A 25,558-nucleotide genomic window follows, 5' to 3' on the forward strand; every position below is an offset into this window, starting at 1 on the left:
TGCACCTTGATGATACTCAAAGTAATGTAAATGTATAAAATCACCAAGCCATTGTTACTGAATGAAAACAAAACGTCCAACAAAAAGGAGATACAAAAGACAATTTGCTCAATTTAGGGTCAAAGTACATATTAAGAAAAAGGAATATTATGCGCAAGCGATTCTCTGTAACAAAACTGCTGATTTCTGTTTCCATTAAAGCCAAGATAATCAAAAATTAAGAAATCAAAAAAAATTCCTTTAAGCAAATGTTTGCATCTCAAATGCGAGAACAGATCTTTTATTAGTAAAAATTTATGAAGCTATATGCAAACTCAATACATTGAGTTTAACCCGTTCACCAAGGAGTATGATGTTCTTTATAAAGCTTCAATTATATATAAGCATTAATATCAAATGCCAAATAATTTTCACAGCATGCAATAACTTAGTTTAAAAAAAGTACTGTCACAATATTTTAAAAAGCCTTATGTAGTATATATTACAGTATATTTGCATTCCAGATTTTGATCTTTACACTGGCATGAATCATTTTGATTGTGCTTGGTATTATGCACAAGAATTCCATTATCCAAAGACAGAATATTCTATTTGCTCTCATCATGTGAATCCTCAAATTAAAACAGTTTACTACTTAGAAGTTAAAATGCTTTCAAGTTATATGATCATGCAACATGTTTCTCTTCATTGCATCATTCTGCTTAATTGGGATTACTGGCTAACCCATTTTAGTGCAAAAAACAATTTTGAATAATGAGTAATAAACTGCAAAATCTGTAACTGAATACATCTAAGAATTATGTCCTTTTGATAGCAGACTGAAGAATGTTGGAATCCATTAAATGCATTGATGGTATACAATGTTTCTGCTGAACTCATGATGTTCCAGGTGATAGTCATTTATTGGAAAATAATGCAAGTTTTTCTAGTTACCTCAGATTAGAACACTCCTTAAAACCAACATTTCTTCCATTAAAGAATAAATGTATGTCATCATCATAAATAGCAGAAGGGCTGTCCACATTGTCTAGCAATGTTTGATGGTCATCATGGCCAAATCTATTTATTCCCACTGTCTCATTTTTCTTAATGAGAGATGTTAATTGTTCCCAGGTGAATTGAACATCCTTAAAAGCATGAAGTAAAAAGATGCCTAGGATGATGGTGCAGAATCCACTGATAATCCCAATGACATCCTTAATTGCCACATTGTTCCATTCTTTGAAAAGGATAACAGAGCAAATTAAGACGGTGGTAGTGAAAAATACATAGTAAATAGGGGTCACCATTGAGGTGTTGAAGGTATCAAGAGCTTTATTTAAGTAATTGATTTGCGTGCTGACAGACGCTATTAAGATGGCGAGGAGAATCCAGCTCAGTGGTTTATCGACTACTGGTTTCTTGTCAAACAGCTCCTTTATGGCAATACCTAATCCCTTCACAGATGATACCGAAAAGGCTCCAATCAGTGAACAAATGGCGACATAGATCAATATATTAGTTGGTCCCATTTTGGGTGCAGCAAATATTATCAACAAAAGGCAGGCTATAACTGTTACGCTGGCAAATATGATGAACCCTGAAAGAGAGAGACAAAATATAAAAGATAAAATTATGAACAAACATAAATTTCTCCACAGATGATATGCAGTTTGTTAGCAGTTTTATGTTTGCGTTGGGTATTTTTGCTGGATACAATGGCACTGGTGACTCACAGGAGAGTCCCAAACATCTTACATAAGATAAACGCAAAATACTGTGGATGCTGGAATCTGAAACAGAAAATACTGGAAATCTTAGCAAGCCTGAGAACTGTGGGGAGAGAGTAGGGCCAATGTTTTGAGTCTGGATGACCCTTCATCAGAGGGGAATGAGAATCAGCAGGGATTTATACTATGAGGGTAGGCAGGAGTGGTGAAATTGGACAAAGGGAATGTAAATGAGCATGCAGAAGGCCGAGAAGGTGTTGAAAGTGCCCATTAAGTGAATGGCAAACAAAGATATAGCTTTATAAAGGATTGCCTGAGGAAAGTGGCAGTTAGCCTGAAGGGGGGACAGAGGGAATGGCGAAAATCTTACATTCAGCAGTCCCTACACTATGCAATATTGTTGTGAAAATCTAGTTTTTAACTCTAAGCTTTAGAATATAATTTATAGTTTTAGGAATTAAATTTTAGCTAGAAAACGTATTCGGATTGGCGGATGGTGACTAGTGGAGTGCCCCAGGGGTCGGTGCTGGGGCCTCAGCTTTTTACCATTTATATAGATGATCTGGAGGAGGGAACCGAGTGTAGGGTGTCGAAATTTGCTGATGACACCAAGATTGGGGGAACGGCAAATTGTGCGGAGGGTGTGGAGAGTCTGCAGAAGGATCTAGATAGGCTGGGCGAATGGGCCAGGAACTGGCAAATGGAATTTAATGTTGGCAAGTGTGAGGTGGTCCACTTTGGTAGGAAGAATGGTAGGAAGGACTATTACTTACGTGGCGAAAAACTGCAGCAGGCGACGGTGCAGAGGGACCTCGGGGTCCTTGTGCACGAGTCGCAAAAACCCAGCTTGCAGGTGCAGCAGGTGGTCAGGAAGGCAAATGGGATGCTGGCCTTCATAGCGAGGGGGATTGAATATAAAAGTAGGGAGGTCTTGCTGCAGCTGTATAGGGCATTGGTGAGGCCGCAGCTGGAGTACTGTGTGCAGTTTTGGGTGCCGCACCTGCGCAAAGATATTTTGGCCTTGGAGGGAGTGCAGAGGAGGTTTACTAGGCTGATGCCGGAGTTGAGGGGGTTGAGCTATGAGGAGAGGCTGAATAAACTAGGCTTGTACTCGTTAGAGTTTAGAGGAATGAGGGGAGATCTCATTGAGACGTATAAGATGATGAATGGGATGGATAGGATAGAGGTGGAGAGACTCTTCCCGCTCAAAAAAGACAGTAGGACTAGGGGGCACAGCCTCAAGATAAAGGGAGGGCGGTTTAGAACGGAGTTGAGGAGGAACTTCTTCACTCAAAGGGTGGTGAATCTCTGGAATTCTCTGCCCGTTGAAGTGGTGGAGGCTGCCTCGCTAAATATTTTTAAGACGTGGGTTGATGGGTTTTTGATAGGAGAGGGGATTAAGGGTTATGGGGAGAGGGCGGGAAAGTGGAACTGAGCCACGACAGATCAGCCATGATCTTATTGAATGGCGGGGCAGGCTCGAAGGGCTAGATGGCCTACTCCTGCTCCTATTTCTTATGTTCTTATGTTCTTATGAAAAACCAGTAAAAGCAGCCCTAAAGTAAATGCAATTTAAACAAGATTGAGTTTATTACACCCAAAAGGCTGGGGCCAATGGCAAGATCATAAAATGACAGGTGGGATTACAGAGATAAAGAATTGGAGATATCGGCCGGAATTCTCCAGCTGTTCACGTCCTGCTGATGTCACCAGTGAGAACGGAGAATTTGGCATTCAGCCAAATCTCCATGAACCACAATGGGATGGGAGAATCCCAGATGCCTGCCAAGGTTGGAGAATCCAGCCCACGATGTTTGCAGTTATTCCAGTGAGGAATTAGTTGTGTGTTTTGCCAGAATTTGAGTTCAAAAGGTATTTACTTTGCATTTCTATCTGGGGACAGGTGTGTCACATTGCCATGGAGATGGGTAGAACTTAGTTATTTCTGTGAATTTAATTACAGCATAGCCAGCAGGCAAGGCTGAGAAGCAGGTGAACGGCTGCGTCAGTTTTGGGTCTTGTAGCTCCTTAAAAGCCGAGAGTTAAAGCCAGATGTTCACCCGAGATACAATAAGGTTAGACCCACCAACCATGTTTCAGTCTGTGATTGGAAGCTGGCATAAGGTATAAGGCATAAGGCATGACTGGAAGATTTGTTTAGCTGGAAAGGAAGAAATCCACAGTGAAGTTCAATAAAAAGCAGTTAAACCTATTTCAGTTGGAGTTCTGGAAGGAATGAGCTTGGCTTCAGTCTGAAACTGTTAGCAACAAGTTATTGTAAATGTAGGATTTTTTCTAACATGTTAAGCCATTACACAGGAGCCGCATGGAGGCCTCTGCTAAGACAGTGAAATTGAGGATCACAAGGTTGTAAGGGTCCCTCAGCCGAAAGCAAATTTTTAATTTTAAAAATTAATTCATGGGATGTGGGTGTCGTTGGATTGGCAAGCTGCCTTCTTTAACTATAGCTGTCCATGGATAATGGAATAACCCCCATGAAATTTGTACCTTGGTGAATAGCTGGAACTTTGAAGAGAATACAAGTTGAATTCTGCAGAGTGCTGGTAAACTCTGAGTTGGATCGAGGAAAAGTGAATGAATCTTATAGCACAAGTTTTTATAAGCTATGCTCTTAATGGTGCTCAATTTCATAGAATCCCTACAGTGCAGAAAGGGGCCATTAGGCCATCGAGTCTGCATCAGCCACAATCTCACCCAGGCCCTGCCCCACATCCCTACATATTTATCCACTAATCTCTCCAACCTACACATCTCAGGACACTAATGGACAATTAACCTAACCTGCATATCTTTGGACTATGGGAGGAAACTGCAGAAAACGGAGGAAACCCACGCAAACACGAGAAGAAGGTGCAAACTCCACACAGACAGTGACCCAATCTGGGAATCAAATCCAGGTCCCTGGAGCTGTGAGGCAGTAGTGCTAATTACTGTGCTGCCCTTGTTCAGTTTCTTGATATTCAATAAAATTGTTTTTGTTTTAAAAACATAAATCTTGTGGTGTTGTTCTGTCAGTTCATTGCGGCATGGTGGCCTAGTGGTTAGCACTGCTGCCAGGGACCCGGGTTCGATTCCTGGCTTTGGTCACCATGTGGAGTTTGCATTTTCTTCCCGGGTCCGTGTTAGTCTCCTCCTGGTGCTCCAGTTTCCTCCGAAAGGCATGCTGCTTAGGTGCATAGGCTATGCTAACTTCTCCCTCTGTGTACCCGAACAAGTGCCGGAATATGGAGACTAGGGGATTTTCACAGTAACTTCATTGCAGTGTTAATGTAAGCTTATTTGTGACAGTAATAAATAAACTTTCATTGTTCAGATTTCTTCTTTAAATATTATTGGTCCCCAACAGGATTGTAACAAAATCTAATTAAAAAGTAAAATAATCCCTGGGTTGTAACAATAGGATTTCTTGGGTGATCAACTGGGTATAATGTATTCCATATTTTCCTTTGTTTGCATTCTCCAATCTTTCCAAAGTAGATGTAAACAGTTATGATGTGAATTGTTAGGCAACTTTATTTCTCCAAGTCAATCTGGCAATAAAAATGGCATGGTGACACGGTGGTTAGCACTGCTGCCTCACAGGGACCTGGGTTTGATTCCCAGCTTGGGTCACTGTGCGTGTGTGGAGTTTGTATGTTCTCCCTGTGTCTGTGTGGGTTTCCTCCAGGTGCTTCGATTTCCTCCCAGTCTAAACGACGTGCGGGTTAGATGCAGTGACCCTACAGGTGCCAGAGTTTGGCAACTAGGGGAATTTCACAGTAACTTCAGTGCAGTGTTAATGTAAGCCTTACTAGTGACTAATAAATAAATTTTTATTTTTCAGAACCTGGCTAAATATCCTTAGGATGAAGAAATTAGCCTTTTAGTGCCCAAATTAAAAATAAATAAGGACCTGTGACTTCCAGGTTGATTGGTCATGCTAAATTGCCTCAGCGTCAGGAGAAATAACAGGATAAATGTGTGAAATCATGGGGATAGGACCTGGATGGGATTGTTGTCGGTGCTGGCTTGGTGGGTCGAAAGGCCTCTTTCTGCCCTGTTCTATGATTCTATCATCACCACCAATCATCTATCATTTCAGCAGTTACTTCTTTTTCAATTCTAAAATGAAAGCCATCAGGTCTTGGACACTTGGTGTCAACCTTTACCTCTGCTATCTTTCCAAGTATCTTTCCCAGTGGTTGTTTAAGTTTCTCCTTTCTCTTTATCGCTTGGTTTTTAAGTATTCTTGAGACTTGTGTGTGTCTTCTACTGTGAAGAAGACACACACAAATATTTTCTTAAAAATAGTTAAGAACAGACAGTAAGAGTTTCTGTGGCCTGTAAATTAGTGGTTCTCCAGCACTGCATTTGGAGGATACCCCAGTGATGCACTGGGGGATCCCTTTTGCATGTTTCCATCTAAGGCAAGGTTTACGCAACAATACTCCAGAAGCTCTGACTTCCCCTAGGCTAGGAATCATCCAACAAAGCAATTTAAATTGCTCATTTTGGATGGTTCCGCCAATTTTACCCTGACAATTACTTTGAAAAAATTAGAAGGTTAAAAAGCACTTCTAGCTCCAGAGAAACTATTTAAAAACACCCAGACTAAACCCTGCATGAAATACCCAATGCCATCCCAACCAAGCATACATCCCAGCCTTACCTAACAGAACACCCCCTCCGCCACTCTCACCCACCTGATCCCTCCCCCATCTCCCATTTTGACTCTCTCCACGCTTTCCCCCCCCAACCCCCAGCATCTCCAGCTCCGACCCAATTCCAGTCTCTTACCATCCGACATTCTCCCTCCCAGTCCCAATCTGACTCAGCCTCTTTCCATGCCACCCGTGCCCCTCCCCAACTCCAGACTTGCAGGTCTGACCATACCAACCCCACCCCCCATTAATGGTCCAAATGCTGTCACCTCCCCACCCTGCCAGTCTGATCACCTGTCAAAAAGACAGACAGGTTGAGTGGACAAACGACTGCTGAAATTTAATGCAAAATGGTTCATTTTGGTAGGAGGAATGCAGGGACACAATTCTGAATGGAGTGTGGGAGCAGAGGGACCTGGGTGTATATATGTGCATAAATTGAGTGTGGTTAATAAAGCATACAGTATCCTAGCTTTATTAATAGGCACATGAACAAGGATATCATGTTAAACACTGGTTCAACCTCAACTGGAGCATTGCATCCAATTCTGAGTGTCAAACTTTAGGAAAGATGGAGGCTTTGGAGACGGTGCAGACAGGATTCACAAAAATGGTTCCAGAGGTGAGGAACTTCAGTTCTGTAGACAGATTGGAGAAGTTGGGACTGTTTTTCTTGGAGACCCAAAAGTTGAGGTGATTTGATAGAGGTATTCAAAATCAAGAGTGGTCTGAACGTAGCAAAGAAGAAGAAAAAAAATGCTCCTATTGGTGGATGGTTCAGGAACAAGAGGACACAGATTTAAGCTAATTGGTACAAGAAGAAATAGTGACACGGGGAAAACATTTTTTTGAAGCATCAAGTGGTTAGGATCTGGAATGCACCAAGAGTGTGGTGGAAGCAGGGTCAATCTGAAAAGGAAGAACGTACAGAGCTACAGGAAGAAGACAAGGGAATGGCAACAGGCAAATTGCTATTCGGTAGAGCCGCGCAGACATAGCGGACTAAATGATCTACTTCTGTGCTATAACAATCCTATGAATACCAGACAGGTTTTAAGAGTATGAGAAGAAAATAAAAATACTGTACTAAAATACAAAAAGAAACCCAATATATGCCAATCGAAAAGTTCTTTCCGCACATACCCTTAGCTCCCATTACAACAGAGTGCAAAATTAGTACAACTATACAATTGTGCCTAATCTTCAAGAATTTTTAGTGTCGATTGAAAAGGAGTAGGTTTGAAGTCTTAAGAGCCCTTTGTCATGCTAAATTTTAAGTTCTTAGTTTACAAAAATACATCATAATAAAACGTGGGGCAGCATGGTAGCACAGTGGTTAACGCTGCTGCCCCACAGCACCAGGGACCCAGGTTCGATTCCCGGCTTGGGTCACTATCTGTGTGGAGTATGCACATTCTCCGTGTCTGCGTGGGTTTCCTCCCACAATCCAAAGATGTGCAAGTTAGGAGGATTGGCCAGGCTAAATTCTCCCTCAGTGTACAAGAACAGGCGCTGGAGTATGGCAACCAGGGGATTTTCACAGTAACTTCATTATAGTGTGAATGTAAGCCTACTTGTGACTAATAAATAAATTTAGCTTTACCTGGGTCTTTTAACTTTTCTTCCATCTCTTGCAAGGAATGAACTCCTTCCTCTTCTGGAGAATGGATCACTATTACTGTTGACCCAACAATGCTCAGCATGCATCCTAACTTGCCATGAATATTCAATCGCTCATTTAAGATGTATGATGAGAGCACAGCACTGTGTAAAGTATAAATTAGGAAAATTAATAGGACATTGCAGCAAAAATATGTAAACATATGAATGTGTAAGCTGTGAATACTACTCTTGGGTAACCAATCATTTTTCTATCTTAGCATCAGGAAGCAATCCCTGCAGGTCAGCTACAGCAGAGATTAGGTACATAACAATCTGACATGCTCCACTAATTTGTCTCTCCTGCACATTTGCAATATTCTCATGTACAAATATCTTGTCAATTTGCTAACAATTAGTGCTGAACTACAGGTAGTTTTATGCTTTAAACTCACTCACAGTGAGTAAGTTCCCCTAGCCATGAAGCACCATGGCATGTGTTGTGTTCCTGGATGATGCCTTGAACCACAGATATTTTAAAGTCAGTAAGGTTTTTGAGAATGTCCCATGTGAGGTTGTGGGATAAAACAGGCACAAAACTGGCAACAAAATGTAAGGTCTTAAACATAAGATCTCTCACATTAACAGCTGTTAAGCTGACTTAACAGCTCAGCTGGACCAGCTAGGTGTGTCACATCATCTTCATCCTATTTGCCTCTGAAAAAAACATGAAATTCCAGTCCTGGCACAAGATTCAAATTCCTTTGTTTAAAAAAAAGGTTAAGTTGCCATAGTTCCAGATGACTACCTCTTTAAGCTGAAGATCACCAGATCTAAGTTTACTTATTAATGTCATAAGTAGGCTCACATTAACACTGCAATGAAGTTACTGTGAAAAATCCCTTAATCGCTACACTCCGGCACCTATTCGGGTACACAGAGGGAGAATTTAGCATGGCCAACGTACCTAACCAACATGTCCTTTGGACTGTGGAAGGAAACTGGAGCAAGACCTCATGAATAAACTCAGCTAATACAGGAATTGAACCCACACAGTTGGTATCACTGTACATCACATATCAGCTGTCCAGCCAACTGATTCCCCATGTCAAGCTTTGTAGAGCTGAGTCAGTATGTTGGTGCTAAAGAGGACAAGCATTTGCAGAGAAGCTCTGGAAGGCTGTCACAAAAGGACAGATCCATCCTATTTCCTACCTACAAAAAAATGTTTCTGGAGTGACCGCCAGTGGTTCCCATAAAAATGGCCATGTTATGTTTAATCCCACCGAATGGGATTTGTGGAGTATGTTGCATCGTTAAAAATGCATTAGGTCCTATGATCCCAATTTGCAATAGTCTAAATAGTTTTTTATTAGACAGGGATTAAGGGTCATGGATCCATGACTGATGAAGGAATTAAGATATATATCTGCCGTAATCTAATCAAGTCTGTCAGCAGTTCAAAGGGCTGAATTGCCTATGTTCTAATGCTCCTATTTCATAAGCTTCCACCTGTTTCAAGCAGGGACATTGGATACTTATTTTCTAGTCAGCTTTAAGGAGCATAATGGGCCAGATATTGTCGGAGGCTGAGCATTAATGACTGCACTTGTCTTGCTGAGCTGAAAATTGGACATAATATTTTTGAGATTAACTTCTACTGAGAAACTGAATCCAAAACCATAGCACCACATTAGTCATGAGCAAGGGTCAGACTAGGTAACTGATGATTCAGGTTATCATACATAATTTGATTATCCATAAATAAGTTATGAAAACCATCTTCTTTCTATTCTGAAAATGTTACCACATTCCAGAGTATAGTCTCACTGACACTCACCACCCTTGGTGCTTTTGCAACTTCAATGAGTGAGACAGCCACATGCTGGCTGGCATTCAATAAACACCACAACCTGACCCAATTGTGCCACGGTTACATCCAAGCTGGTATGCTTTGTTTCTCAAAAGTATTCCCATCATTGTATTAATAAAAAGAATCATACCTTATAAGCACACTTAGTGCACCTAATGGTGTGACCAGTGTGGCAGGTGCAAATGCATAGGCAGCAAAGTTAGCAGCTTCTCCAGCACCCACTGCAAAACAAAATGTGAGAAATCATAATCTGAGCAGCCCTGTGATTAAAACTATTACTTCTATTATCAGCTACATACTGAGTGTGTAGATCGCTAAAACCACATTCAAATTACAGAACTTGGCAGGTCAGGAGTTGGATGGTACTTACCCACATTTAATTAGTTGATATTGATCATGGTAAATAGCTTTTGGAGAAGGCAACCAATTAGGAAAGATATTTTAAAAATCTGTTTCTTGTGTTGCAGCAACACTCAAAATCATGAGGGATTTTAGTATATGGCATAAGCACCAGTATACCAGAAGAGACAGATTCAAGGTATTGGCAAAAGAATCAAATTCAAGAGTAACTTTCAGAAAGAAATTAGATAAATATTTTAAGGGGGAAATAGCACGTTCACAAGCGAATGGGGAAATAGCAAAGAATTGAATCTATCAAAGAGCTAGCATTGGGACAATGGCCAAATGGTCTCCTTCAATGTATTCATCTATTTATTGCTGGATTCTGAAATAACGAGCAGAATAATGTCCCCCTGAGGTGAGTTTGAAGAGCAGGGACAGAGGGTGGAGGCCGCAGGCCAATTGCGGCCCTCAGGTAGCCACTTTAAGGGGATCATCACACTGCCACTGGTATGTGCCAACCGGGAAGAATGTCAATGAACTCTGTAGGGTTTGCTGGTGGTCTGCACCTTTGGGAAGAGGATGGGGGGTGATGTGCAGTGAAAGTCTCCTTACTGCCCTTGCTTCTGACTGACCCCTTCTCCAGTAATCCCTCCCCGTGATCCCCAGCACACATCTGTTTGGGGGCCCTTGGCTGATTCTCCTTCTGCAGACCTTAGTGTAATAGCAGCAGTGGCCAACACTCCCTGTGGCATTGCCAGTGCTGCAGTGCTGCCCCCCCACTGACTGGATGCTTTCTGGACTATGAGGCCTGGTAAGTACCTGCAATTGTGTCAGACCTGCCGGAGATAAGCAAGGTGGGGCTTGCATTGGTCTCCAAACAGTGGGTGAGACCATCATTGTACTAATTATATTTTGCCCAATGTATTTCTTGCAGTCTCCTTGGAGATAGTACCAGAATGCATTTCAATGCAAGAAACAAAATCTCAAAAGAACAAAGAAAAGTACAGTACAGGAACAGGCTCTTCAGCCCTCAAATCATGATGCCCTAATTAAACTAAAAAAAAACTTCTGCCTTACTCAGTCCATGTCCCTCTATTCCCTCTTGATTCATGTACCCATCAGATGCCTCTTAAATGTTGCTAATGTGCCTGCTTCTACCAGCTCCCACTCTGCATGAGAAACTTCCCCTGCACATCTCCCTTAAACTTCCCCCCTCTCACCTTGAGCATGTGCCCCCTTGTAATTGACACTTCCACCCTGGGAAAAGCCCCCAGCTATCCACCGTCTATGCCTCAAATTCTCAATTCTGTTAGTGCAGAATTGTGCACATTTTAAAGTGATTTGATATTTCCTCCAGTAAACCAGCTACTTTCTGGCAGAGATGGATCGCTGAAAAAGAAAAATGGAGGAGACCTTCCACCAAATCACTGCTGCATTAACAGGGATTTTGGCCACCCACCCTTGGGTGCCTTTATAGACATAAAGTATAGTGAAGGGACAAGGATTGGAAACCCAGTTGACTCCCTTGCTATCCCATTGCAGTAGTACCAGCATGTGGCAGGATGATATCACACAGGCTTCAGTTGTGGAATAAGCTGAGTTTGCAAAGGAGCAGGAAGAGGGCTTAATTTGGGCCACATCTTTCTTACCCTGTACCTTTCCACTACTGAGATATCCCCAGTGATCACTTCAGAAAACATGTGGAAAGCTCTGGGTAACTTCCGTCCCTTTACCTTTCAGTTCCACCCCTTAGGAGGTGCTGCAAAAGAATAATGTTACATAATTGTAGAGATGAGGTTGATCTGCAGAGCAGTGGTTCCACTGGAAGACCCCAAACCAGGGTGCCTGCTTTAGGTGAGAAACTTGCTCGTGTGATAATTGTTTAAAATGACTGCCATTACACTTTAGTCAGAAATCCAATGGTAAGATTGTGCCCAGAAATGATCCCTCAACTCTTAAATTTTCACCAAAAAAAAAAATTACACATGATGGGGGATCAGCATGCCCTCCACAGTATCCCCTCCACAATATTCTCCATTCCACAGGGTAAATGCCTTGGGAATTTCATTAGACATTATTATTTGTCCCTCTCAACAGCCAGTGCTGCTAATATGATCAAGCAGTAAGAAGTCTCACAACACCAGGTTAAAGTCCAACAGGTTTATTTGGTAGCAAAAGCCACTAGCTTTCGGAGTGCTTGCTGCCCCTTTGTCAGGTGAGTGGGAATTCTGATCACAAACAGGGCACACAAAGACACAAACTCAATTTACAGAATAATGATTGGAATATGAGTCTTTACAGCTAATCAAGTCTTAAAGGTACAGACAATGTGAGTGGAGAGAGTGTTAAACATAGGTTAAGGAGATGTGTATTGTCTCCAGACAGGACGGTTTGTTAGATTTTACAAGTCCAGGCAAGTCGTGGGGGTTACACATAGTGCGACATGAACCCAAGATCCCGGCTGAGGTCATCCTCATCTGTGTGGATCTTGGCTATCAGTCTCTGCTCAGCAACTGCACTGTCCTGTGTCGTGAAGGCCGTCTTGGAGAACGCTTACCCAAAGATCAGAGGCCAAATGCCCGTGAGCACTGAAATGTTCCCCAAACGGAAGAGAACAGTCTTGCCTGGTGATTGGCGAGCGGTGTTCATTCATCCACTGTAGAACTCCCACTCACCTGATGAAGGAGCAGCAAGTGCTTTGAAAGTTAGTGGCTTTTGCTACCAAGTAAACCTCTTGGGCTTTAACCTGGTGTTGTGAGACTTCTTACTGCGTTTACCCCAGTCCAATGCTAGCATCTCCACACAATATGATCAAGCCTCAGACATATAAAGTGAAGGACAAACTTTCCCACAGCCCCTAAAGTGCATCCAAAGTGATTCATTTGCAGATGGTCCTCCACCAGGGTTCAAAATGATTTGATTTATTATCATCACATGTATTGCATACAGTGAAAAGTTTCTTGCATGCTTTACAGACAAAACAGAAGGAAACGAGGAAGTGCAGAATGTACTATTAAATGAAGTTTTAGAAGTGTGGAATGAGTGTAAAAGATAGAATTAGAAGGTATGCTGGGCACAGCTTACAAGAAGTCGCCTCACTCTGATGCCATCTTGGATGTTGACAATAAATGATGAAATACCTTTGTGAGGCCCACTGTAGCCCGATGTTGCAGCAGGGACCTCCATCAAGAAACTCAACTGCATGATTAGTAAACGATTTAAGCTCAGATGGAACAAGAAAATTGCTGTGGTTAATAGGTTTTATTATATGGCCTGTTGTCTGAGCTCAGTTTGCCAACTCAATTTATTCCTGAAGGTCAATTATTATTTTACCTCTTGCTTCCAACAGCCGTGGTCCCTATACTTGCACTATTGGTCAGACAACATGTCCATCATCATAGTGCCTCACCCAATTGGGTGATCATTGATAGTTAGACAGGAGGAGGAGTTTTTTTTTACAACTTTCTTTTCATCCTAATCTCCAAAACTATATCTAATAAACAGAAAAGGGTATTAAGAAAATGAAAACTTCTTTAAAATTTTTCTGTAGTCTTGCTCAAGGCAATGCCCAGGAGACTTTTAAGACAATATAGAAGATTAGTAACCCTAGTCTGAACAGGGTGTGTTCCTTACGTTGACTTTTCTCACTTTGCAAGTCAGTCTTGTGATTGTTTTCAAGCTCTGCAGCTGCTTCCTAGAACATTGCAATAATTCAGTCACCCTTCTGGCAAAAATATTGTACCCGAAGTCAGGAGCAGCAGTTGGAATTCTCAAAGGAACAACACCAGATGGAACTGCAACTTTGCAAGGCAAAATACCAAGAGTGATAGATCTTACCCCTGAGACAAAGCTGTGAACTGAACAGTTTGCATCTGGTCTTTGATGAGAGACAGTGATTATGCCCCATGGGGAATGGTTTGCTTTAGGGATTGCCTGTTAATACATGACTCTGGTGAATAAACCCTGACAAGTGGCCTTGTAACGGAGGTGTTAAAAAGTAGAAGAACAGAAATTATTTCCTCTGGTTGGGGAATTCACAATGAGGACATAACTGTAAAATTGGAGCAAGGACATTAAAGAATGTTCCAGTGAAACTCAACGCAAACTCGAGGAATAGCATCTCATCTTCCAGCTAGGCACTTTACAGCCTTCCGTTCGCAACATCAAATTCAACAACTTCAGATGATTTGCTATACCCCAACTTGGCTCCCTTTGTTTTCGTTCTATTTTGTTTTTTTTAATCGTTCTCTACCTCTTACTTCTTTATTATTTTTCTTCAGTTTTCTTCCCCCCCTTCTTTTACTCTCCACCTTTCCCCTTCCCTTACTTTTCCTCCCCCCACTTCTCCTTCTCTACATTCTACCTCTGTCCCATCTCCCCAGCCCCCCACCCCCAACATTTTCAACTGTCACAACTTACAGCTCCTCTGCTGCTTGGCCATTCATATCCTTATTCTCTCTGTGGACAACTATTTGAAGTCTTTTCCCCTGGTTTCTATGGCTATGACTCATCTTTTATTCTCTCAGTATAAATATCTCCTACTTCTTATACCTTTTAGCTTTGACAAAAGGGTCATCTGGACTCAAAACATCAGCTCTTTTCTCTCCTTATGGAAGTTACCAGACATGCTGGGATTTTCCAGTGTTTTCTCTTTTGGTTTCCGATTCCAGCATCCGCAGTAATTTGCTTTTACTTTTATTAAAGAGCCAGCTCCTCGTCATAACAGTAATGGCATTCTGGAGCAATCTCTGCCACCATGTTGTTTTGGCTGAGCCAAAAGAAAATTTCAAAACTGAGATGTGTACATTTTTATTAGGCAAGGGTTAAGGAGCAAGGCAGACAAATGCAGTTGAGATTAGACAATCTAACTGAATAGCAGAACAGACTCAATTGTCTACTCTTGTTCCTACATTCCTAGCACTTTTTATTACTACAGGTTGTAAGATCTGGAAAAGAGTGACAGTCTGAGTTTCAGGATCTAGGGGATCTCAGACCCTCTTGTGGGGAAATGGTGGTGTAGTGGTAATGTCACTGAACTAGTAATCCAGACAGGCTGATGCTTTGGGGACACGGGTTCAAATCTCACCACAGCAGCTGGTGGGACTGAAAGCTAGTCTCAGTGATGGTGATTGTAAAAAGCTATCTGCTTCACTAATGCTCTTTAGGGAAGGAAATCTGCCATCTTTTCTGGTCTGACTTACATATACACACCTGAGTCAGGTCCAGATCCATGGCAATGGCCACTGCACAGCCCTCTGAAATGGCTTAGGTAGCCACTCAACTCAAGAGTAACTAGGGATGGGCAACATACTGCTTTATCAGTGACACCTACATCCCATGAAAGGATACTTTTTTTTTTAAAAAGAGTTTGATATTTTGAGAGACCCATACATTCCCTTAAGAATTTGGAACTTTTGCCAGCCAAGGAGGTTTTGTACTGCAATAGTTCTCTCAATGGCTTTTGGCAAGCATCATGTTCACTGTAGATTAGAGAAGGTTGACATTACATACTTGTGTCAATATTAGATGCTGAACCATCAGGTGAAAACAGGGCAACTGGATTAGTTTCAAAGTGATTGGCCACAATATGTCAAATGATCTCTGTGCTATCAGTGGTTTATGGTTGCACGTAGTTGTTTTGCCGTTTTTTATGGTGCATCTCAGAACCTTATGCAAATGTGCAAACAAATTTTTACAACAAATATTTTATGTTTTCATTGCGCCCAATAATAAATAAGGTGCTGTATTTTGTACAGCATGTCAGAAATTGGAGCAGATGTACTGGGGAAGATATTCTGAATGTATGCCTCTTGCGTGGACCGCAAGGTACAAAAGCAGAATTAGATCATTCGGCTCATCGAACCTGCTCTGCCATTCGATCAGGCTGATAATTTTCTTAACTGCATTCTCCCACCTTTTCCCTATAACCATTGATCCCCTTACCAACCAAACCTGTCTCTCTCTCTCTCTTGTCTTAAAACATTCAATGACCTGGCCTCCACAGCCTACTGTGGCAATAAGGTCCATAGATTCATCACACTCTGACTGAAGAAATTCTTCCTCACCTCGATTTTAAAGGGTTGTCCCTTTACTCTGAGGCTGTACCCTCGGATCTTAATCTCTCCTACTAATGGAAACATCTTCCCCACGTCCATTCTATCCAGGTCTTTCAGTATTCTCAAAGATTCAATGAGAAAATGTGGCTGCGATGTGACTGAGGGGAATTACTGAAAACAACTGTGCCAAAGGGATTTTCACTATACATAACATCAGCCTGGACTGCACAGAGACAGATAATTACACTTGGCCAGTACAGGGATCAAACCCATGACCTTGGTTTCATCATCACTATGTTTTAAGCATCTGAGCTAACCGGCCGTCAACTCGAGTGGAGTCTCAATCGAAAGAATATATGAACAGGAGTGGGCCATTTAGCTTCCAGAACATCTTCCATTGGTTAGAGAGATCATGGGGGGATTCTCCTAGCCCATTGCATTGCTCTGGCATAGTGACTGGTTGAGTCCACAGCACAGGTCCTTCCAGGACATCATGAGTCACATACTGCCAAATAAATTACCTCCGCATTATCCCTACTCTGTTTCCTCCCATTCAGCTAATTTCCCAACCAGGTCAATAATTTATGTTCAGTTCCATGAACTTCAACTTTAGCTAGCAGCATATTATGAGGAACTTTAGCAAATTCCTTCTGAAAAAATCAATACAAATAATATCCCTCAATATTTCAAAAACATTCAACTCTTTAAAAATCCATGCTGGCTCTCAGAGTAGCTGAAAACTTAAAGTGTCCATCACCCTCTCCTTAACATATACTGTAGTAATTTCCTGACAACAGATGTTAGGCCGAGCAGACAATAATTATCTGGTTTCCTCTCTCACCTTTCTGAAATAGTGGAGTGATAGGCAAAATTTTCCAACTGAAAGGAATGGTTACAGAATTGCAAATACTTTAGAATAATATATTTAGGGCATCTGCAATATTCTCATCTACTTTCTTTACAACCCTAGGATGAAATCCATCTGATCTGGAAGATTTTTCACTCAAGTGAAGGAAATGGAATTTCTGTTTCATCATATATAATAGACAATTGAAAAGAAAAATGCACCTTTTGGATACTTGTAAAAGTCAAAACACTGAAGTGAATGCTCTGCACCTGACAATAATGGGGTTCAGGCAATGTTGGAACAGGGAGCAGAATTTTTAGAAGAAATTTAGCAAGCGGTAAACTTAGTGATTTTGTAATGATTTGGTGGAGGGTGGTTTAGATGATGAAAAGGAAAGTGAAAAGAGTGACAAGTCTGGAAATAGTCATTCGGGGTGGGTAGGCTCAATGAAGGTGAAAGTTCAAGAAAGGAAGAAGAGGAAATTTGAGCCATGAACATGTAGGAGTAGGGAGGTGTGTGCTATTGTTGGTTTATGAGAGGCCCAAGCGTTGAGGGAAGACATTGCGGAAGGCAGCTCACAAAAACTATCAGTAGGCCTAGCAAAAAAAAAATCCTTAAATTAGTCTTCCCTCAATGTGGAATGCCGTAAGCATAGACAAGGGTCATGGGGTGGAGAGGGGACTCAGTGTTAAAAAGGCGGCGCAGGCTCGTTGGGCCTGTTTCCCGTGCTGCGTTGTTCTTTGTTCTTTATTCTTTATTTTCTTCTTACTCTTATTTTGGTGGACCCCTGGCCCTGATTCAACACTGATGCAAAATAATTGTTCAACATGTTAACTATTTCCTTATTTGAACTGGCAATGTCACTTAGTCTTCAAAAGCACCTGGCCATTCTCTATTTCCCAGTATAATTGTGTGTTGATTTTGATATCCCTTGCAAGTTTCTTTTCATTCTCTCTTTTTGCAGGTCTTCCTTTTTTGTCATCCTTTGCATCATTCCTATTTGTGGGTACTACATTTTCCATTTTTGTATGTTTTTTCTTTTGTTGTCCATACTGTCTGTTCTGGCACACAGTCTCTTAGGGTTATAAGCTGGATTTGTGCCACAACTTATTTTTTGATGGCCTCCCATTGCCTTTCACCCATTAACTGATATTCCTCTGCACAGCCTCTGTCTCATCACATTGCCATTGGCAGCCACAATGTGGAGATGCCAGAGTTGGACTGGGGTAAACACAGTAAGAAGTCTCACCAGGTTAAAGTCCGACAGGTTTATTTGGTAGCAAACACCACTCACTGTTAGACTTTAACCTGGTGTTATGAGACTTCTTACTGTATCACATTGCAGCCTTAAATTTAGAATCTTAGTAGCTGTTTTGTTTTTCCTTTCTTTCAAGCACTATGATGAGCTCAATCATATTATGATTGCTATTAGATAAATCTGGCTAATTACTCATAACTATATCTGATATGGCATGCAATCTCATCAGTTCTAGGATATATAATGCAACAGGAAACTATCCTGAATGCATTCAAAATACTAAGGGGTGCACATTGAGAAAATCATAGGGTTCATGCTTGCTAAATCACAACATGCACTTATGGTAAGAAAGACTTCTTGACAAAAGTACACATATGAAAAAATTGGTCCTAATGTTTCAACTGTAAAAGTGCATAATACATTGTCTGGGTCAATGGTTGGCATATGATAACTAACAACTGGCTGTATACTTTCTATTGAGCTTTGAATTCCAACTTTGTGGCGCAGTGCATCTTCTGCTCCCCACCCTCAATCCCAGCCCTTTGTCAGCTTGTTTGGCTCTTATTGATATACCAACCATTAAAAAGTGTGCAGTTGATCAATGGCTGCGACCATTATAACTCACCATAAAAATAAATCATTTAAATTAAACTTGGAAATGTGAGACATAATCACCTACAGTGAAAAGTAGCACAGTGGTTAGCACTGCTGTTTTACATCGCTAGGGACCTGGAATCAATTCCTGGTTTGAGTCACTGTGTGTGGAGATTGCACATTCTCCTGGTATTGGCGTGGGTTTCCTCTGGGTGCTCCTGTTTCCTCCCACGCTCCAAAGATGTGCAAGTTTGGTGGATTGGCCATGCTAAATCGGTCCTTAGTGTCAGGGGGACTAGCAAGGGTAAATGCATGGGGTTATGGGGATAGGGCCTGGTGCAGATTTGATGGGCCAAATGGCCTCCTTCTGCACTGAGATTCAATGATTTTAAAGTGCCCTTGGATAACCACAAACTCCTTTTGAACACTTCTTTAATATATTTTATTTTTTGTTTGAGGCTTAAGTTAAAATCCAAAAAGTGTATTAAAAAATACTTACTCGAAAGGAGTCCTCCCCACCACAGCCATTCTTTTAGATAGGCATATCCTCCTTCACCTGCAAAATTACAGAACAATCAGAATGATGGAATGAATTTGAGCCTATGTTTGCCCTGACAGCTGCTGTCAGTGGGAACACCAAATGTTAGTGATTTCCCACCCCATAAATGCTCATTGCATTTGTTAAGGATCATTAACTTTAATCTCTTCACTTGGACACAAAACATTAGTCAAGAGACAAGCCAACACAAGTTATAGATTTTCTCTTCGGACCAGGATTTTGAAATATTAAGAAAACCACCTTTGAGAAACTCAAGGTTTTTCAAAAGTCCATAAAACAAATGTTATTTTCTTAAAATAGTATTTAAAATACCACTGCAAAATGAGTAAATATTTGAAGGAATATAAATTTATATAAAATTATGAACTGTGTTGATATTTTAATTTTAAATATTGACAAGTCAGAAAATTATACCAAAGTTTATTTATTACTTACACAGTACATAAAATTGGTCAATTCATTGATTGTAGTTACTTGACTTATAATTCCAGGTGCAACCAACAGAAGAGATAATTAAGTTGCCAAAGTGGTGTTGGAATTTGGACCAAAGAACCTTATCAATTAATGTTGAACTTAAAACTGCATCCACATGACTTTGTCAAATTTCTATGACTTTTCTTTAATTCACTGATGTGGGCCTTTATTGCTTCAGAGCAAAAGATGAGGGGGGGGCGGGGGGGGCGGGGGAAGAACAGAAAAATATCAAAATCGTATTAGAAGAATGTAAAACAACCTTCTTCTGTACGTTGCATTATTTCCATTTTTGTATTACCAGTCAAATTCTTGTATTTGCAGAAAACAATTTTAAAAAGTCAAAGCCTTTATATTTTTAGCTGCTGAATCCAAATGACAAACTGGATTGCATAGCTGGACACTACACAAATTACTAAATAGCAATCTGCTGCAACTAATGTTCTCTTGTCAGTGTTGGCAAAATCATATTAGCTATCCATCTTCATTACTTCGTTATGTTAGTCAATCTGGATCCAAGTCCTCCAAATGACAAATACTTTTCATTTATTTGTGATATTTGTTCCAAATTGTAACGCAAGCATTAACAGTCCACTAATGAAACAATGAGACCAAATATATACAGCCACTTCATTTCACATAGAAAACAAGAATTACTTTTATATTGTGCTTCATCACATCTCTAAGCTTACACTGTTATTTGCAATCAGATGAAACACAAACCAATGTTTTTGGGCATGTTGTAGATAAGGAGAATATCAACAAGGAGACCCGGGGAACTCCCTGCTTCCTACAGTGTCATTATATCTTTTTACATACACTTATTCTCCAGGTGTGCTTTGTATCAAGGCTTGTTGCTTAGTCTATTAGGAAGGATAAGGGCATATGAAGGGTAACGTTGCAGGCAGCACTCTAAGGTTAACAGCTCCCTGTACATGGGTGAAGTTATCATCATTTGCTTAGATCAGCTGTCAGTCTGCGTGGATTTCCTCCCAAACTCCAAAGATGTGCGGGTTAGGTTGATTGGCTATGCTAAATTGTTCCTTAGTGTTGGGGGGATTGGTGGGTAAAACATTGGGGTTGCAGGGATAGGGCCTGGATTGGATAGTTGTTGGTGCAGGTTCTATGGGGTGAATGGCCTCCTCCTGCACTGTGGGTATTCTATGATTCTATCAGAAACCATTGCATCTATTTCTAGATTTCTTTGCAAACGCACATTCCAGAAAAAGATGGTCTTTTCCGCACTGTATTAGCCTCAGACAGCGTTCAGCGGTCGTGAGATATCGGATGTCTCCTGACCGGACAGCCCTTCTCACCATCAGATAGCAACATCTCTTTGGTTGTTTGAAAATTCTACCTGATGTCTCAGACCCTTCTGGGATCTTCTTCGTCCTTGATATCCTACTGATATTTTTTCAGAGACAAGTGGCATGGATCATCGGAATGTAACATTCTACTAAAAAAAATGGGGCCAGAGCTATCCTGGGACAGATCAAACCTTAATGCAGAGTGACATTTCTTGTTTGTCTACTAAGGATTTATGTATAGCTTGATGCAGCTGCACAGAAAACTGACCATCAGGATGAGAGTGATATTGAGTAGGTTTTCTCCTCTTATCTGATATCTTATATGTGGTCCATTTGATCTCCAGATAAAATAGAAGCCAATTCTGGTGATTAGCACTGTGTAGATAAAAGGTCAGGGACAAATCTGCCTCATGTACAGTAAGACTGAACTGAGAGCACACATCCACCTGATGATCTGGTTCTTAACTCTTAACGGAGATGGGACATTACCCCATTATTCCTAGTTTCTGCTCAGCAATCTAGTCACTGTCCTGACCCCTCTGAATCATAGGAGAGATCAGCAATGACCTTATTGAATGGCAAAGCAGGCTCAAAGGGCAGAATTTGCCTACTTCTGCTCCTAATTCCTATGTTCCTATGTTCCAATCTCAGTAAAAGACTTTCTTTGGTCTGCTTGAAACTTATTAGTCTTACAGTGCAAAGAGCTAATCATGACCCAGTATTGTACAGTGGCATATTCCAAGGTCCAGGACAACCAGGAGTCAGACAGATAAGGAGAATGAATAAATGTAAGGTGAAATTTAATTCAAGGAAATGCGAAGTGATACATTTTGAAGAGCGAGCAAATAGATGCAATATAAAAGTTACAATTCTAAAGAGGGCAGAAACAGACAGAACTGGGGATATAGGAGAACAAATTGCTGAAGGTGGTGGGGGAGTTTGCAAAAGTGGTTAATGAGACACATGGGATCCTGGGTTTGATAAGTTGAGACTGATTACAACAGCAAGGCAGTTATGTTGATTCTTTGTACAAGTCTGGTTTGGCCTCAGCTGCAGTATCATGTCCAGTTCCGGTCACTATTTTATGAAGGACGTGAATGCTTTGATGAGCTTGCAGAAACGATTTCAGGAAATGGTTTCAAGGATTTGAGACTTCAGCTTCTTCAGTGAGGCTTGATACAGGTATTCAAAATTATAGAGGGGTCTGGCAGAGTAGAAAGAAAGAAATAGTGCTCATTGTCAGTATTAAGAAACAGAGGAGGCCAATTTACGGTGATTTTCAAAAGAACCAATTACAATACGAGAAAAAAGCATTTTATTCTGGAAAGCATTACCTCAGTGGATGCAGATTCAAATGTGATTTCCAAACGATAACTGGATAAGCACCTAAAGAGAAAAAAATCTGTAGGGTTATAGGGAAAAGTAGGGACTGTCCGAATTGCTCTGAATGCTGGCATGGACATGATGGGCTGAATGGCCACTCTTTGCTCTGTAACCATTCTATGTGCTGAAGGATGCACTGATGTTTGGTGTAGGCATCGTAAAGAGCACAGTTTACAGCCCTTCTGTCATTGTGCACAGAGTAGCTGAAATGAGTTGGAAACCCGTTGGGCTATATGTATCAGGAAATGTTTAATGTAATGCAAATGGAGATGTAATCTGCACTGTCAATTGAGAGGGACATCCTAACTCATCTAGTTGGCCTTGCCGTCATCTTGTGAGCTGTGACAATTGGACTGCACGATTACATATTATGGATAAAGTCTGTTTTTTGAAAAAAAGCAAAGAAAATGGCATTGGTTTTATATCTTATTTTTAAAATTAAGCAACACATCAAGACTGCGTTGGACTATCAGCTGTAGATTATGTGCTGAGGTACTTGAACCTCAATCTTTGACTCAGGCAGAAGAAGTGCTGCCACTGACCACAGCTAACAGGAAAGACGTCAGAATGAGTGGAGTGCATGAAGGGGAAGTACTCAAACCTTGAATATTATGTACATGAAATATATATATGAATATATTGTTTTGTCACAGATGGCACAAAATAGAAAAGTTTAATGTTGCACCAAGTTAAGCTGCACTGATCTTTGGTTAATAAAGGAACTGCCAAAAAAATAAAAATCTCAGCCTCACGCTCTGCTCTCTATTCCCTGCTTCCCCACTCCACCTCACCATAAAGGCAGAGAAGGATTGGAGAAGGGGAGAAAATCTTTCAATCTAACCTCAAACCTACCAATTCCTGGCTCCTGTCATAATAACGGCTGTTATTCAGGTCATCAATAAGATTCCTGTGAAAGGCTGTCAGTGGCCTACTTAAAATTTTAAGAAGTTACAACACAATGATGTTTTCAGTGTCATGATGTAATAGGGTGTGATACTGTCTGCAGAACCACTGCACAAGAGCAGACTAGCTATAAGAAATCAATATAAACGTTAATACATTTCTTTCTCTCCTATGGACTAGAAAGAGCAGAAATACATAACCCCCCGAGGCATCTCAATGAACCCTGAACCTTCTCCAATTAAGGCAACATCCAACCTCAGCCTCTCTGATCTTGAAATGCCAGGATTCCCACATACCCTCAGCTGCAGTTTCTTGCTGTATAATTCTGGCTGTGAATCTGGCCAGCTGTCAGACACCAGGAACTTTTACTTATGGTGACTCAGTAGTTAGCACTGCTGCCTCACAGCGCCAGGGACCGAGGTTCAATTCCCAGCTTGGGTCACTGTCTGTGCAGAGTTTGCACATTCTCCTTGTGTCTGTGTGGGTTTCCTCCCACAGTCCAAAGCCGTACTGGTTAGGTGCGTTGGCCATGAAAATTCTCCATCAGTGTACTCAAACAGGCGCCACAGTGCAGCAACTAGGGGATTTTTCACAGTAGCTTCATTGTAATGTTAATTTAAGCCTTACTTGTGACACGACTAAATAAACTTATATTGGCAGGGTTTTCATTTCGCTGAATTTGTGCACTTTTTCTCATGCCCTCTCCCACTCCCTGTAAATATCAAGGTCAAGATGTTAGTACAACATAAAGCATCAGAATTCACTGGATACAGTAAAGTGCTGATTACATCCAGGCTGATCAGTACTGACAAACTGCATGTCACAACTAGCCAAGCTACTCCAGTGCAGTTGTAATGCTGGAAACTACGCAATAATGTGGAACATTGCTGGGTGTGTCTCACCACTAAAAACAGGTAATTCAAGCATGATAATAGGCTCCTCCTCAGTCATCAGTAAAGCAATGCCAGGAGTCATCAATTGTGACCACGTAAATATTTAAGAATGGGCCGGATAGGTGGTTGAAAGTGAAGAGGAATCAAAGGACACAAGAACAAATTGATGGGATTAGGATTACAGCTCATGTGAAAGAAAATGGCAGAATGTACTATTTGGGACAAGTGGTCTGTATCCATATTGTAACTTAATTGTTTTCATGAAAATCTGGGTATTATACCACAGGTGGAATTTGCCTTTGTGGAGACCAAATCTGATGATGGGAGGGATGGTCAGCATGATTTCTGCTGGTGGAGGGGTGGGTAACACACACTATCATCATCTTTTGCACTAGTTAATTATGCATCCCCGAGGAACTCAGTGAATTGCGTGGCTGGGGGCAGGAAGTCACCACCACACCATTAACTCATGGTGTTGAAGGTTCACGCAGCATACATAAGGCAGCATCCGGCCAGACATTCACTACAGGCCAGGAGCTCCGTATTACTCACCCAGAGTTCCTGAGGCTGTAGCTCACACTGGAGAAGCTGGCAGATGTGAGTCACCCGGGGCTAATGACAGCACCCTCAACACTGCCTTTTGCTTATCTCTAGATAAACGAGACACTGGCTATACTTCCAAGATGTAGAGATGCCAGCATTGGACTGGGGTAAACACAGTAAGAAGTCTCACAACACCAGATTAGAGTCCAACCAGTTTATTTGATAGTAATCTCACCAGCTTTGGGAAACAGTGTTTCTTCGTCAGGTGTGTGGAAGGTTCCCTTTAAAAAGGTGTCCCTTTATTCAACTACTTGTGTTGGCCACGAACTCCACCCACCCAAAAGACCCTCCTCCCATCAAGAGATTTCACTGACTGACCAACTGCATCAAGCCCAGTTTGGAAAAATGTTGCATGTCACCTTTCAAACTCACTACACCACCCCTACACTCCATCATTACCATTCCTCTCAATGGTTTTCCTGAACCTCCACCAGTTGCCTGAAACTTATCACAATCCACCTTCACTTACTTTTCCTTCCCACAGAAAAAAAAATGCCCAT

General features: G+C 41.3%; 1 protein-coding gene across 2 annotated transcripts in view; it reads right to left on the reverse strand.

Annotated features, from left to right (window-relative positions):
* Positions 1-260: 260 nt before the first annotated feature.
* Positions 261-25,558, reverse strand: part of LOC145349730 (magnesium transporter NIPA3-like) — a 31,548-nt gene continuing 6,250 nt past the window's right edge. For both annotated transcript variants that reach the window (XM_080198274.1, XM_080198269.1), the window contains exons 3-6: positions 19,439-19,495; positions 9,973-10,063; positions 7,974-8,134; positions 261-1,579 (exon numbers count right to left, since the gene is read on the reverse strand). In XM_080198274.1, the coding sequence (XP_080054400.1) occupies positions 930-1,579; positions 7,974-8,134; positions 9,973-10,063; positions 19,439-19,495 (959 nt within the window). In that variant the 3' untranslated portion in view covers positions 261-929. The remainder of the gene's footprint in view (positions 1,580-7,973; positions 8,135-9,972; positions 10,064-19,438; positions 19,496-25,558) is intronic.

This window comes from Carcharhinus amblyrhynchos, chromosome 1 (genome assembly GCF_965287045.1).
Source record: "Carcharhinus amblyrhynchos chromosome 1, sCarAmb.v2.hapA, whole genome shotgun sequence".
NCBI lineage: Eukaryota > Metazoa > Chordata > Chondrichthyes > Carcharhiniformes > Carcharhinidae > Carcharhinus > Carcharhinus amblyrhynchos.